The sequence below is a fragment of the Mustela nivalis genome (genome assembly GCF_964662115.1).
Source record: "Mustela nivalis genome assembly, chromosome: 12".
NCBI lineage: Eukaryota > Metazoa > Chordata > Mammalia > Carnivora > Mustelidae > Mustela > Mustela nivalis.
Genome location: NC_139031.1, coordinates 48,593,929 through 48,610,474, shown reverse-complemented (window position 1 = coordinate 48,610,474; position 16,546 = coordinate 48,593,929). Strand labels below are relative to the sequence as shown.

General features: G+C 43.7%; 1 protein-coding gene across 9 annotated transcripts in view; it reads right to left on the bottom strand.

Moving 5' to 3' along the window:
* Positions 1 to 16,546, bottom strand: part of OSBPL3 (oxysterol binding protein like 3) — a 176,546-nt gene that overhangs the window by 12,671 nt on the left and 147,329 nt on the right. For all 9 annotated transcript variants that reach the window (XM_082692180.1, XM_082692183.1, XM_082692181.1 and 6 more), the window contains 3 exons: positions 7,770 to 7,833; positions 3,903 to 3,981; positions 2,349 to 2,493 (listed from right to left, as the gene is read on the bottom strand). In XM_082692180.1, coding sequence (XP_082548306.1) covers positions 2,349 to 2,493; positions 3,903 to 3,981; positions 7,770 to 7,833 — 288 coding nt within the window. The remainder of the gene's footprint in view (positions 1 to 2,348; positions 2,494 to 3,902; positions 3,982 to 7,769; positions 7,834 to 16,546) is intronic.

Here is a 16,546-nt window from a genome sequence, read left to right as displayed (position 1 = left end):
TTTATTCATCCAATCCACTGGAACGTGATGCGACCCATGTTTCCCCTGTGGATCAGTCCTGATCTGAGAGCAGCTCGGTCCGGCTCAGCCTTGCGGGTTTCATACAGTACCGCAAGCTGGCCAGCAGAGGGGGGTCTAACTCCCTAGAGTTGACTTTTCCCCCCAGTCTCCCAGTTACCTGCCCTAAAACATCCCCAGAAAAGAACGGAAGGCATTCCCTCATAAATCAAAACTCCTAGTGCTATTTTCATCCCAAACAGAATCCATAGTTAAAAAACCCAGTAAAACTGAGCGGCATTTTGGGGTCATATTCTGGTGGTCTGGTTTCCCCATGCTGTGTCTTATGGGGAAGACAGGAGGAAGGCCAGGGGACAGCAGCATCACAGAGCTACATCAGAAGCATTGACCTGACGTCTCGACTCACGTAAACATGGAGGAAAAGGGAAACAAACACTGTCTAGGCTCGTAAGTGTATTCTGAAGCGGGAGTCGGATTTTCTGTTACAGCTGCCCCTGACAAATCCAATGCTGGCAATATGGTGGGACGCAACAGGGGAAGGCGCTCACGTTCCACTGGGAAGGTTGCATCTGTTTTCAGATTCTCTTCCAACACCAGAGGCACATCCAGTATTCTAATTCCCTTTTCTCTCGTAGCCACAGAAATGGATCCTCTGGCCCTGAGTGTGTGAGTACCAAGTGGATGGTGGAAATGGGACTCGAGCCCATTTCCTTGGCGGAGCTGCTGAGAAGCCACGGCCCTCACCTGGAACAGGGGCGTAGCGTCCTAGCCCAGATCACCCTTTGCTTCTTTTTGCAGAGAGCCTACGTGAAGTTTTCAAGGCAGGTTCATTTTTACTTTACGCCAAACATCATTAGCTTTTTCTCTGTCTACATCCTGGTCTGAAATCTAGGATATAAGAAAGACCCCAACCAGCTCTCCATCGAGTCCCCCAGCAGCTCTAAGTAGTGCCGAGAGGTACTGCGTGAAATTCCACAGTTAGAGCCTCATCTCTCTGCTTAGGATTTTCATCTTAATTCAATGCAAATATTCCTTTAAGACCATTTTAAACCCATGAAATTTTTAAGGGCAAGAGGAATCTAAGGGAATCAAAGCACTTGCAAAGGTAAGCAGACTATTCCTTGCTTTTGCCTTTGGCCAATCTGTTCATGTACCCTATGAATGTTCATGAGCCTTTCCAGACATCAGCCCACAGCAGTGAGCAAGATTAGCTCAGGCTTTTGCTTTTCCGGAGTCAGGGGCAGTGAGGAGGGTGCTGGGACTGAAAATGAAAATACCCAAGTAAACCAACAGTGAGCAAGTTAACTATGGGCGGGAGTAAACACTTGTAAGAAAAGGGGATATGACAGAGAGTGACTAACAAGGCTGGGCTGGTGATGTAAGGGTCTGGGGAGAGGGGCCTGAGGAAAATAAGGTGGAGAGAGAAATGCCAGTGTGGTCAGAGGATGGTGGGGAAGGAAGAGAGAGGGAGCGTGGTGGGAGCTGAGACTGGAGAGAAAGGAGTGGGTGGACGCGTGCACGCATGTGCGGACACAGAACCACGTGTAGGTGTGTGTTCACATGTGTGTATACGTGCGGGTGTGCATGTGTGTGCACGTGTGTGAACATCGGGAGGAGGGGGCAGTGCATACCGCACAGGGCCTTGGGGGCCAATGTCAGGAGGCAGGCTTTTATACTGGGAAAGATGGAAGTTGGGGGGGAATTCTTGTGATATACAGCATGACATTCTTTTTCTAAATCCTAGTAAAATATGCATAACAAAATGTACCACTTTAACTATCTCTAAGCATACAATTCAGTGACATTCCGCACATTCATTCACAATGTTGTGCAATCATCATTATTATATATTTCCAGAACCTTCCCAAACTGAAACTGTGTGTCCATTAAATACTAACTCCCATTCTCCAGCTCCCCAGGCCTTGGAATCACGATTCTATTTTTTGTCTCTACGAGTGATTGCTCTAGATACCTCACAGGTGGGGTCACACAGTATCTGTCCTTGTATGTCTGGTTCATTACATGGAGCATAATGTCTTCAAGGTTCATCCATACTGTAACACGATGAGTTATGTTTTAAAAGTGTCCCTCTGGCCACTGCCTTGAGGACAGACCATGAGGAAGTATGAGTAGAAGAAGGGAGGCCAGAGGGGCCATGGCCCTGATAGAGGTGAGAGAGGTTGGGAGGGGGGACACCGGGGAGCCTCTGGCATTGCTTGCCCGATGGCACAAAGGTGAAGGTGGAAAGTTCCCTGAGATGCCCTGTGCCCTCGGGCCCCAGCTCTGCCAAGGCCTTTCCAGGGTCAACCTCACGAGGCCACCTGGGTTACCTTGATAAAATTCACTTTGCAGTGGCAGGAGTCATCATTCAGGTTCTTGATGACAATCTCTCCATAGTGCTCAATCCATCTCTGGCCACTTAAGATGTTATGGATGCAAGAGGTCACCTTGTTCCACTCAAAATGATCTCCGAAGCTAAAAAGGAGGCAACAGTGTCCTTAACAATTCCCAGAAGAGCCAGCAGCAAATGCAAACAAATATTGCTATTAAAAAAAATAAAGTCCCAGGATGAATTACTCATTCCTTCATTTACAGAACCAACACTGACTGAGGACCTAAGCTGTGCTGGGCAGCCTGAGCTTCTGCTCTCAGACATGCAGGCCACAGAGGGCCACGGTGGGCAGAGCTGGGCACTGTGGAAGCTGCCAGGGACTTCACTAGAAGCTGGTGATCTCCTGAAAAAACCTACTCTCTCCTTTGACAGAGGAGAAAACTGAGAGCCAGAGGTGACTTGTCTAAGTCATCAGACTAGAGATGGAAAGAGCAATGGGGAAGGTGTGGGGATCTCACAATCTCCTCTCTCTCCCCCCACACACATGCATATGCATATATATATATATATATATATATATATATATATATATATATACACACACATATGTGTGTATGTATACAGTCTATGCAGAGACACATAACTATCTTACATATAAATCTTAATATACACATATCTTATACCTTTTTATGATGAGAAAGTATTCAGGTACTACTTTCAGAGTCATATACCAGTTATGAGGATAATGGTAATAAGACCAAACACTTAACACAGCATAGACTCTGTGCCAAGGACTTTCTTCAGTGCTTTACAGATATCGTCTGTTTAATCTTCACAACAGTCCTACAGAGTAGGTGGTCCTGTTTTGTAGATGAGGGAACGAGTGCTCAGGAAGGTTAAAGAACCTGCCCAAGGATCTGCAACTGGTAAGCGAGCATCGGAGTCCTGTTGGGCCCCAACCTGGAAGCCACCCTTGCAGCCACTTTGCTTTATAAATGAGGGTCAGTAATCCCTGTAGAATCAAGATGTTCTTCTTAAAAAGAATTTTGACAGTGAGGTAGGTCAATGATGTTAAAGCAAAACCACCATCCCTAATTTTGTTAGGAAGTAAAAATAAGTTTTTAAAAAGCTTCTGTTCAGGGAACTTTGGTTTCTAGGTAGTATTCCCATGGGAAGGAAAGAAAATGTGAGCTTGTCGAAATGAGCTACATTTGAACTTATTGTCAAACCAATTAAAAGAAAAAAAAAACAAGGGGTGCCTGGGTGGCTCAGTTGGTTGAGCCACTGCCTTCGGCTCAGGTCATGATCCTGGAGTCTCAGGATCGAGTCCCACATCGGGCTCCCTGCTCAGCAAGGAATCTTCTTCTCCCTCTGACCCTCTCCCCTCTCAAGATTTCTCTCTCTCTCTCTAAGTAAATAAAATAAAACAAAACAAAACTAAACAAAACAAAAAACCACATACTCAACACCATGGGGTATAACGGGAATCCCATTCCTAAAGCTGTATCTTGGCCCTAAATTCCACACAGTTCCCAACCACAGAAGAACTTACGCTGGCAGAGTCACGTGGGTTGTGCCAATAGGAACAATTTCCATGGATTTGCCCCAGAATTTGTTTTTCCATCTCACATCTGAAAAGAAATATCAATTAGTGCATATCTAGCAGGAAAGCTACACAGATCAAAGAATTCTTGGGCTGGAAAAATAATCACTATATAGAACAGTCTCTCCATAATAAAGTCCATTACATTATAGGATAACATTTCATTCAATACAAGTACCAACTGAGTATCTGGGACAGAATCAGGAAAACTAAAATTATAGATGAAGTCCCTCTCTTAGAATAACTCATGGTATGAAAGGCAGACAAAAGTGAAAACAAGTAATGCTCAAACAGAGAAGCACAGGCTATAGCTAGGTACATTGTATGATGAAATGGAGCCAGAGAAGCAGGAATGACCAACACTCTTGGGGAAAGCATCAGAAGGGGTAACTTAGATCAGGCTTTGAAGAATAAGCAGGAGTTCACCAGGCAGAGAAAAAGTGACAGAAGGCAGAAGGCAGCTTGTCCAAAGAGAGAGAGAGGTGTAAAAGAACAGGGTGTGCTTCTGTCCTTTGGGTCTTGGATTGTTTAGAAAGAAGAGCAGAGAGACAGATTGAGCACAAGAACAATGGACTCTAGAAGCCAGGAAAAGAAGTTTGGTATGTATGCCTTGGGGGAAATGAGATATTTCTTTAGACAGAAAATGCATGCGATTATATATGAACTTTGCAAAGACAATTGGGAGAAATACAGTTAGTGGACCAGTAGCATAAGAGATGAGAAGGAAGGTGACAAGTTACAAGGCTGCTGTAATTGGTCAAGAGGTAAGTGAGGGTAAAGTGAACTAACACAGTAGTGGACAGAGTAAAAGGGAATGATCCCCAAACCCGAAAGAAGTAGAAACAGAACTAGTTGGCAAATTAGATGCAGATTCTGAACAACAGGGAAAATTTGTCGGTTATTTCATATCTGTCTCACTTGCATAAATGGTGGCACGAACAAGGAGAAAAACAGAAGAAGAGAGTAGAGCATGGCTCAGTCAGTTAAGCTTGTCTGCCTTTGGCTCAGGTCATGATCTTGGGGTCCTGGGATCGAGTCCCGCATCGGGCTCCCTGCTCAGCAGGGATCATGCTTCTCCTTCTACCCTTCCCCCCTGCTCATGATTGCTCCCTCTCTCAATTTCTTTCTCTCAAATAAATATCTTTAAAATTGAGAGAGTAGAATAGAAATAGAATTTTAAAAAAGGATAGAAAAGGGGTGGCATAGACAGGTGATCCCACAGACTGCTGCAGGGCAATACACAGACCATGGGGGAGCCAAGGTCAAAGTAGGGAGGCCAGTAGGGGACCATGGCCATGAACCAGGAGAGGGATAGGCCTGGGACCAGGCAGCCCCTAGCCACATATATATGATTTCACTTACATAAAATATCCAGAATAGGCAAATCTATAGAGATAGAATGTAGGTAAGGGGTTGCCTAAGGATGGAAGAGGCCGATGGAAATTGGAATTTGTGGTGGGAATAGGTATTGGCTAAAGGGTGGTTTTTTTTTTTTTTTGAGTGATGAAAATGTTCTCTTTTTTTTAGAATTTCGTTCATTCATTTGTTCATTCATTCACTTATTTTTTTTTTAAGATTTTATTTATTTATTTGACAGAGAGAGATCACAAGCAGGCAGAGAGGCAGGCAGAGAGAGAGAGGAGGAAGCAGGCTCCCTGCTGAGCAGAGAGCCCGATGCGGGACTCGATCCCAGGACCCTGAGATCATGACCTGAGCCGAAGGCAGCAGCTTAACCCACTGAGCCACCCAGGCGCCCTCATTCACTTATTAATAGAGCTCAAACAGGGGGAGGGGCAGAGGGAGAGGATGAGAGAGAATCTCAACATACCCCACACTGAACATAAGAGCCCAACACAGGGCTCAATCCCATGACCCTGACGTCATGATATGAGCCAAAATCAAGAGCCAGATGACCAACTGATTGAGCCACCTAGGCACCTCTGGAGTGATAAAAATGTTCTTAAATTGATTGTCATGATAATCGGAAAATCTTGTGAATATATTAAAAATTACTGAATTATATATACCATTTAATTAAGTGAATTGTATAATATACAAATTACATCTTGATAAAGTTGTTACCCCCCAAAAAAGATAATTATTGTTTTTGTGTTTGTTTTTTTAAAGATTTTATTTATTTATTTGACAGAGAAAGAGATCACAAGTAGGCAAAGAGGCAGGCAGAGAGAGGGGGGGGAAGCTGGGCTCGATCCCAGGACCTGAGATCATGACCTGAGGCCAAGGCAGAGGCTCAACCCACTGAGCCACCCAGGCACCCGAAAACTGTTGTTTAAAGCAAAAACAGTAATGATGTATTGTGGGGTTTATAACATACATAAATAAACATTACTTCTGCAATAGTTACAAATGTTAAGAGAGGGGAAATGGAAGTATATGTGTAAGTTTCTTATATGTAAGTGGCATATTATTACTTGAAGATAGACTTATGATATATTAAACATATATAATATAAAGCTTAAAGTAATAACTAAAAAATGAAACAAAAAGGTATAGCTAAGAAGTCTACAAAGGAAATATGATGGAATCATAGAAAGTACTCAGTTCAAAAGAAGGCAGGAAAAAAGGGGAGCAAAGAACAGATAAAACAAACAGACGACAAATACTAAGAGGCCACATTTAAATCCATCTACATCAATAATGATAATAAATGTAAATGGCCTAAACAACCTGGTTAAAAGGTAGAGAAATGTCAGATTGGTTTAAAAAGCAAGATTGGGGAGTTGTGAGCCTATGCGAATAGGTGAGATTGCCCAGGAAAAGGCTGATGAGGAAGAAGAGAAGAGGGCTAAGGAGAAAACTGTCATGTAAAGTAAGGAGCACACAGAAACTAATTGGAGGAAATCCATATTATCCGTAACTTAAAAAAATAATAAAGGGCTTACAGGGTCAAAGACATTTAGCAATTAGAAGGTTAGAGATATTATAAGAATTATTCCCAGAGGGCTTCAGTGAAAGTTAGAGGTGTTTCTAATCAAGCTTCACTTCTAAACTTTAATAGTTTAGAAGATTCAGAAAAAGTACTATAGTACTTGTACCCTAAACTGGTAATATTGTCTCCAGAGAAAGAAACTGGTTGGCTGGGAACTGGGGTGGAGGAAGGAGCTTTTTTTAATGGCAAAGGAGTAAATCAAGTGTCATCACTGTTGACAGAGAAAAATGCTTTAAAGTTTGATGTGTGTGCTCACTGTTTGAAAAACCAGGATGCTCAAATTTTCCTTGCCCTTTGAATAAATATAAGTTAACAAAATTAATTGATCCATTTAGAAAATATTTGCAGTCTTACTTATTCTTCAGAACAATCCACCCTCCTCCCAAATCCAAAATACAAATGGAGACAACTGCAAAACTAAAAAAAAGTCAGCAATCTAAAATGTACTGTTTAGAAATAAAATAAAAACTTTTCAAAAGCAAGAAGAACCCTGTTGTCTAGACTCTGATAAATGCTTATAAATATTTAGTGTCTCTTGAATACACAAGGCATTTCAAGCTGCTGTGGAATTAGAGAAAAAGTTACAGAAATAAGTGGCAGTGGCCCAGGCACAGATGGAGAAATTTTTTTTTGTTGTTTTAAGGGAAAAACCAGATTATCTTCCTGAATCCTTAATTATGAAGTAGACAGGTATTGGTAATTGTTCAGGGGTGACAGGCAAGAATGCCAAGTGGTGTAGATCCATACAATAAGGCCCAAGTCCAGGGCCTACCTGTCATATTCATAAGCACCTTCAGTAGTTCTTGAATAAAATAGCTCTAGAACATTACAAAAAGCAGTGCAGGCCAAATATATGAGCACATTACCTTGCCAGAAAACAAAATTTCCAGACTCAGCGTGACATGCAGAGATAGGTGGATGGTGGCTGACCTGATGGAAACAAAGGCCAGAAAACAAAAAATTAGTTCACTTTTGTGTCTCATGAAATCCATTCCTTCGCCCTTGCCCTGAGAGGTGACACAGTGTACAGTGTCTAAGTGAATGAAAACTTCAGTTTTCCTTCAACAAATCAGTCCTCAAGAGGGCGCTCTTCATACAGCCAGCCCCAATTTGCTCATCTTGCTGAGGACTGAGAAGAAATCAGGTGCATGGAAGCCTCCCGAAGTACAGGAAAAACAGCCAAGAGATAAATGTTGGGTATAGAGACACATTTTGAAAGATGTAAGAACAAAAGCAGGGTCTCTCTCAAACAAATAAATAAAATCGTAAAAAAAAAAAAAAAGACTGGTTCAAGAAAATTTTTAAAAGAATAATGTTTATTTTTTAAAATTTTATTTATTTATTTGAGAGAGAGAGAGAGAGAATGAGAGAGAGAGAACACGCGTGCACACGGTGTGTGGGTAGAGGCCAAAGGAGAAGCAGACTCCCTGCTCAGCAGGGAGCCCGATGCGGGACTTGATCCTCAGACTCCAGGATCATGAGTTGAGCTGAAGGCAGTCACCTAACCAACTGAGCCACCCAGACGCCCCAAGAATAATATTTCTATATAAAAGATCCAAGCAATTATTGAAGAAATGTTAGTCAACTGCTAAGGAAAACATCCAATTCATTTTCTGTCAAGATAAAAAAAATCTTGAGTAGATATGTAATTTTGTTCCAGGAAAGAGAATTCCCCACAATGGAGACTGCTGCACATTTCTCTGGGTTTTGTCACTGGGGTCATTACTTCTGTGCTGTTCACTAATGAAGAAATTAAAGAGAAAACCCAGCTCCCGAGCTGGGTTTCCTCATTTCCTTAGTAACTCGAGGCAAGTGAGCGGTGTACATATTACAATTACAGTTCAGGACCAGTGAAACCAGACAAATGCTGTCAGCAGCTTTTCAAAGTTTCTCTGACAGGGCTGCTTCTTAGCAAGTATCTTACATTTAGAGCATCCAGTCTAATTAACGTCTGTATATTACCCAAGAGACCAACATCAGAAAAATTCAGCAGTGTTTCCCAAACACACCGACAGGAAAGAAACAGACGTAAACCTCAGCACTTTAGGTTTAGTAAATCAGCGGTTTTCAGTGGGGAGGTGACCCATCTCCAGTCACTCGCCTTGCCCTGGACCCTCAGCTGTAATGAGGAACAGGGTCTGAAAACCACCTGTATGAGCCTGTTCCTTCCGTGGAGAACTCTGGGATAGGATAGGCTAGTCTAGAGTCGTTCCGCAAGCACATGTAACTGACGGAATTTCAACTTTACCAACTTGACCCGAAGAAAAGTAGAGACAAAGATTTCAATAGTCCACATATCTTTCAGGTCTCAAGGAATATAAATGCCAGATCTGATATGAGGCAGGAGATGCAAATTTCCTACCCCTTGGATGGTTTTCATTCCCACAGGCCTCTTAAGAATGTAGCCCCTCTCAACACCTGGGTGGCTCAGTGGGTTAAAGCCTCTGTCTTTGGCTCAGGTCATGATCCCAGGGGCCTGGAATCGAGCCCCGCATCGGGCTCTCTGCTCAGCGGGGAGCCTGCTTCCTCCTCTCTCTCTGCCTGCCTCTCTGCCTACTTGTGATCTCTGTCTGTCCAATAAATAAATAAAATCTTAAAAAAAAAAAAAACAAGAATGTAGCCCCTCTCTGTGCCTATGGGATTTTCTTTCTTTTTTAAAAACTTTTTCTCCCCCCAACAGAGAGATTGAGAGAGAGTGCGAGTAGGCAGAACGGCAGGCAGAAGGTGAGGGAGCAACAGGCCTGAGCCCCAGTGTGGGGATCCAGGACCCCAGGATCATGACCTGAGCCAAAAGCAGGTGCTTAACAACTGAGCCACCCAGGTACCCCCTATGGGATTTTTTAGGGCAATATTCACTTTTAGCAGGGTTTAGAAGCCTAAGTCTTCTTCTGGCCTTCATTGTCTTTTTGTCATTGAACTCCTTGGAGATATTTAATGTCACAAAATGAGGCATTCCTGTTCCCCCTTCTTCCCCCAACAGCTCTCGGTAAAAATAGTGGAGTTAACTACTACACCTTGGGATCATATAAAACTAAGTCACGGAAGACAACCTGCACCCTATTTCTTCCTCCGCTCCCCCCACCTACTCCGCAGTGCAGCAGGTGAGGAGCTACGGAATGTTCCCCTTCCCCCAGAACGCAGGTATATTTTAAAGTAGATAATTAAAAGTAGATCATAGTCATTCCCACATAAACAATGTGGTAAAAAATGCAGGGTTTGCAGTCTTGATTAAGCATGTGGCATTTCATAGGTGTGGCCAAATCTGGCTACAAAAATCAAACATCAAAGCAAAGTACAGTATATACAAACTATAAATCTCTTCTGTAATAATTTTAAATCCCATAAACCTGGGATAAATATACTATCCACATGAACTATAAAAGAAGCCCTATCATATCATAAAATCTATACACACCCATAAAAATTCAACTTTGACCTTTTAAAATTATTGTGTCAGACACATGAATCAGTGCTTAGCAGAAGACCTTTATGTGGGTTCAAAATCTGTTTTCTGAACGAATAAATCTCAATGGTCAAATATCAATGATTTTGCCTTTTTTTTTTTCTGGCTTAAAAGGGCCTTTGGGAGTGATTTATTTGGTGCACATTGCTTTTAAGAAGTTTACAAAGCTTCCCAGGAAAATTGAAGTGAAGTCTGATTTTTTCATGGATATATTTTCTCACAACAGGTATTTATTCATGAAACATTTCTGGAGCATGTGCCGTGTGCCACACTAGCATCAGGGAGCGAGGGAGGGCTTCTGGAGCCCCAGAGATGCAGGTCTTAACTCGGCAATGTCATCTAATGGCTGAAGGGCCTTGAGCAAGTTTTTAAGTCTCTGGGCCTGAGCTACCTCATCTATAAAACAAGGCTCATACCACTGGTTTTGCAAACGTAAAGATGACACATAAAATTACAGGATCTTGTGCTGGTATGAAGTGGGCAGGGACTAAAATTTAGCCATTTTTCATGAGTAGTATTTCCATTTAGTCATCATGGTGACGTTGACCTCATGTCTTCATTGCTCTTATTTTATACATTAGGAAACAAAGAACCTCTCCAATGCTACGTGGTTAATTGGGGGTGGCTTTAAACCAAGGTCCTCTGATTTCAAATCCAGTGTTTTCCTTTCTGTCCCAGCTGTCTCTCTATGGCCCCTTTCAAAGCTGGGCTCTGGTCCTCCCCAAAGCCTCCACACACCGTTAAGATCCCATTGCATGGATATTTAGACAAAGAATCTTCCGAGTCTGAACTTCCAATTTCTCTGAGTCTCATTTATGTCATGGTAAAATGAGGTCTGAGGGTCCCTCTGACTTCAAAATGCTCTAAATCTAATTCTCAGTGTCTCTTCAAATCCCAGCACCAGTGGATGTCAGCCATTTGGGAGAAGATTATACTAAGGCTTTGACTAACTTGAAGGCCCATTGAAAGGGGGTAATTCAAGGCTCATCATTTAATTTTTGTTTTCTAAAGAAATGTTGTAGAAATTCTTAATTTGGATCTATTTATTAGTAAGAGTTTCAGCTTTCTTCAGCTGCCAGTGTGTTATTCATCTTTACCATAAAACCTGGAATAAGAGATTTTTGTTCACGTATGATCCTCGTAGACTCTTTTATATTTGGAAAATTAAAATCTTTCTTTGGGGGAAAATCCTTGGTTATTCTGCCATAACAGATCATGTATTAACTTGTAGATTCAGTGGTTCGAGCCTGTTTAGTCACTTGCTTATGTTTCCAGAAAGATTTCTTATATTGGTGAAAATAAAGATGGTTGGGGGGGGTTATTTTTGTTCTTGATGTACCCTGTTTTAAAACTAGAAATCTTTCTAAAATCTACTGGAACAGAGAATGACAAGCACAATATAACCTTAGTGTTGGATTTGGTTGAGTTTCTCTTCCGTTACATCTTAACCCAGATGTAACTCAGAAAGTTATTTGATTTTGAGTCTGAACTGACCCAGCCCTGAAGGAGACAGCGTCTGTCAGCTTACAGGGTAAATCCAGTTTAGACGGGTTTCTAGCATCCCTCTCTGCTTCCTCCTCTCCATCCCAAATCAGAGCAATCTCTAACTGGTAAAGATCCCCAAACATTCAGGAATTTAGTATATATGGTCCTTACTGTTCAGGAATTTTTATGTAGCTTTCTTTCTACAAGCCCAGAGTCAGCAAGTTCCCTGACTAGTTGGGAATTCCTGTCATTTATTTGTATCTCTCAAGACTTTCTTACCCTGACCTGACATGTTTAATTTATGTTTTAAATGTACTTTATATAAGAGGTGAGTGGTATGGGGAGAACCAGATGGGGAAAGAGTGTATTTTAATATTTGCGTATTTGTGAGTATATCTTTTTCAGATTTAGAAAAGTCTCCCTTAAATACATCACTTCTGCAGCTGCCCAAAGACCTAACTATAGAGTCTACCTAGTGCCTGGCTCGCCTCCAGCCTTGAAGGACAGCTGTAGAAGGGAGGACGAATGCCAGGTGAGAAATCAGGCAGGTGCCTGCGTGTTCAGGTGCCTGCCTCTGATGTGTCCCTCGCTGTCCTAATCCCTGGGGATAGAAAACATTCTGGTGCATAAGTGGGTGAGATAGATAAGGAAATAAAGAAATAGATAACATAGATAAAGAAATTTGTCAGTAGGGAGGATGGTAAGTGGGAGCGCTATTCCAGACAGGGCGGTAGGGGCAGGACTCTGTACCACAGAATCGTCTGGGGCTAGGAGAAATAAGGAAGTGCACCGTGTGGAAAACCGGGAGAAGCGCATCAGAGGCAGAGGACATGAGCACTGCTCAGGGCTAGCCAACACTCTGTATGTTTTAAGAGAGGCAGAAAGCCAGTGCGGCTGACACTGAATGAGCAGAGGTGGGAGAGGTATCCTCTCCGGGACTAATATCTTGGGGAGGAGGAGAGAGGGCTTTGTGGGGCCATGGCCAGGACTTTGGATTTTATTCCAAGTGACAGGGGAAATCATTGGAGGGTGTTGAGCAAGTGTTGCTCCTGTTTTGAAGCAGGAGCTGGCTGTTGGGTGAGAAACTGGCTGTGGAAAAAGAGACCAGCTAATGAGTCTACTGCAATGATCCTAGTCATTGATTACCCTGGCTTGGGCTTGGAGGCCAACACCAGTGGGGGAGCCAGTGAAAATGGCTGGCTGTGGAAGGAAGGCTTCTGAAGGAAGACCCCAAGATTTGCTGATCAACAGGATATGGATTCTAAGAAAATGCTATTAAGGATGATGCCAAGGTTGCTGGCCTGATTTTTTGGGGAGAAGGCAGTTGCCAATTATTTTCCCTTCCTGCATGTTCAGCGTGCATCACGTTGTTTGACAAGCCTATGGCTTCTTTTCAAAAGCAGAAACAAAACACACATTAAATGATAACTTGACCCAGAGTGGAGGTTTAAACCAGAAGGCTGGTTTAGCAGCCTTGGATTTGATCTACTGTTAGTTCTCTTTGAACATCCTGAATCTCCCTTCTGAAAACCTCTTTAAATAAGATGCCACTTTAATCAGTAGTGACAAACTCTGCCTGCTAATAGATAACAGAGCTATTTTATTGTGAGTGAGCGCGCAGGGAGAGAAGTGATAAGCATGGTATTTATAAGTCCGTCCAAGAATATCTGTTCATAGTTCTCGTGATGAGTAACAGAAAAGCAAGGAGGGCTGAGGCCAGGGAGCAAAGGGGAAAAAAGACTTCATTTGAGTCTTTTATGGGTTAGTGACTGCCAAGAACTCCATTTAACTTTTCAGTCCTAAACTCTAAACAGCACGTGGCTGGGGGAGGGGACCAGGGGGAGTAAATGGTTAGAATGGCCCCAACAGTCATCCGAGAACTGAAGTTCCAGATCATCAGGAACGATCTTTTAGAATAGCTTAACTGCACAGCCTTTAGATACCAGACCTTTCCCAAAGGTCTACAAACAGAAGCAACGCTAACTGAAAGCAGTTTTCTGAACCAGTCTCATCTGAACCCCGTCTCTGATGATGCTCCAAGCCAGCTGCTTAGCTGTCTGCCAGGTGGCAGGAGAACAAGTCAGGAAGAACCTGTTGGTAGGACACTTGATCCCTGAGGAGAAAAAGGAAGTTGGCTGTTGGGTGAGAAACTGGCTGTGGAAACAAGACACCAGCGAATGAGTCTACTGAAGGGAATTCCTGTCTGAATTCCCCCTTTTCCTAGCTTATTTAGATGGCCAAGGCTGACTCACAGTTCTCCGCACATCAAAGTCCTCCCGGGAGAAGGTGTTACAGCCGGAGGGTGGAACGCAGGACAGGAATGTTTATGATTTACTCCCGAATGTTGCTTATTCACAAAGGCCACGCCCCAGAGCACAATGGGAGCTGGGCACAAAGTCCTACCTGCGTTTGGTCTAAGTGACAAGGGCAGGCCAAGTTCCAGAGTCTGATCAGCATACGGAGCGCTTTTTTGTCACCAGAAGCCAATGACCCCGGCAGCTCGGAGCACAGTAACTACACCTACGAGAGACCCCGAGGCAGGTGAGGGATGGAGGCCACTGCAGGGAAACAGTGGGCACTGGGAGAGGCGAATGCTCCAGGCCTCGGGTTCCCTGCCTTTGACTCATCCTCACCTCACCTGCCACACAGCGGGTATTTTGAAAATCAAATGAGTCTGTGCAAAGCACAAAGGACTCTGAACCTAACTGTTCATTGTTTTGAGGAAAATTTGAGCAGCCACGTGCTTCCTCTGGTTTCTGACCGCATGAGTCATTTTGATGGGGCATTTTGGGGTCTTTGGGGTGAGAGGCGACACAGAAGAGCAAGCTGGTGTGGAGCCAAACTCTGTGAAGAAGCAATTATTTCAGTGTCTTCAGCCACTGACCACTTCGAACAACCACATCCCCACCCAAACCACAGAACAACACCGTCCAAAGGCTTGGAGTAAAGGATAGATATAGCTTTTCAAATCTCGAAAACTCCACAGAAGAGCCGAGTTACCCTAGTTTCTTTTCACTGGGGTAAGTGAGTTCCGTCAGCATCTTTGTTAGAGTAAAATCCCACCCAAAAGTACTAGTTTGGGAGTCCTACCCAGCTTACTAGTCATTCAGTACACACGACTCGCTGTAGAAGGTACCAGAAGGCAAAGCAGGCCCCGAGCTCTGAAAGCCGACGTGTAATGTGTGCATGTAATGTGTGCTGGGAGCCATGTGCTGTCTCCCTCAAGGCAGAAGATCTCCTGGGCCAGGAGCAGGAAGAGCCGCACCGGCAGGTACCAACATGCAACCCACCAGGCAGCCCAGCGTGCTCTTCAGTGTGTCTTAAGTCTAAGAAATTAGACATAGATGGTCTTCGCGCGCAGTGAGTCAGCAGGTCAGCATAAATGAGGCTGGAAGAGGGAGCGCAGGAGGCTGAGCTGATGTGTCTCCCGGGGGCCACAAAATGGACAGCCCTGCCCCAAACCCCTACCACTCCTGGGGCCGTGGGCAGCTGAGCACCTCAAATTCAACACCCGCCTCTCCTTTTCATTCTATGCTCACCCAGTGATGAAATTCTGGTTTCCCAAGTCATCTGTGTATGGGGAGAGGGATGCCTGGTCTTGTGAACAAAACCTGCGGGTCCCCAGGTCAGGCCTACTCTTTAGAGCAAACGCACAGAAGGGCGTTCTAGTTTATAGATCGGTTTCTTAAAGGCTTAGCTAAGGCGACTCTGTCCTTGAGAGATGCTTCCATTCCTGGGTATCCTCAAAGAACCAGCTCTCTGAGGCCCTAAGACTTAAATTCCAGGCAGATGATTGGGCTCCCAGCATGATGGGGACTGGTGAGCCCACATGGCTGACTTTCTGTTAGAGACTCGCCAGGGACAGTCTGCCTGCTTCAAACCCCTCGAATTATACACCTCACTTACTATTTTTAACATGGCACAGTAAAAAGCACTTTCAAAAAGTTGCCCTCAAGATGAGAGCAACAGCCAAGAGCAGAACGTTCACTGTCTTCAGTGGGAGTATTTTATACCTCAGTGTAGCCCTCACCTGAGCCATACGGCAGCCTCTGAGTTCAGCCTTATCATTCCTGTTTTAGAGAGAAAGACGCTGTTGAGGCTCAGAAAGTTTAAGTAGCTTATCTGAAGCCACACACAGAAGAAGTGCTGGGGTTAGGGTAGGAAAACAGGTCTCCATTACACCCACACACCCTATACTGCTAACAATGGCCAGATCTCTTTCTTGCTTATTTCCTGGGGATCCATTTCACGGAACCAAAGACTGAGTTATGTAATGCTCTTTCTGTTTTTGTGCACGCATGTCCAGCAGCTCTGTTTTCTCACTCCGTGCCACCATTGGAGGTGCACAAGCAGATCCTGATTTTGGCCCTGCCCCGCCGGGGGCTCCCGGGATGGAAGCTCAGCTTCACGCGAAGCCCACGTTACTACTCTTTCCTTACACCATTCATCCTGTCCTGACTGTCTGCTGTATTCTGGGCTATTTCGGGCTGTTATTTCCTCACATGAGTGCATATAATGCCATGGTAACCAAATCATATTTTCATTTATTCCCATTCCATTTTAGCTTTGGTATTTAAATAACCCAGTTGAATTTGAATCGAATTATCTTTTCCTTTTAACTACTGATTTAACTCTCACTTCCTCGATATCCGTATTTAATTTGTTTTAGCTTCTAACTGGAAACCTACTAAAAAT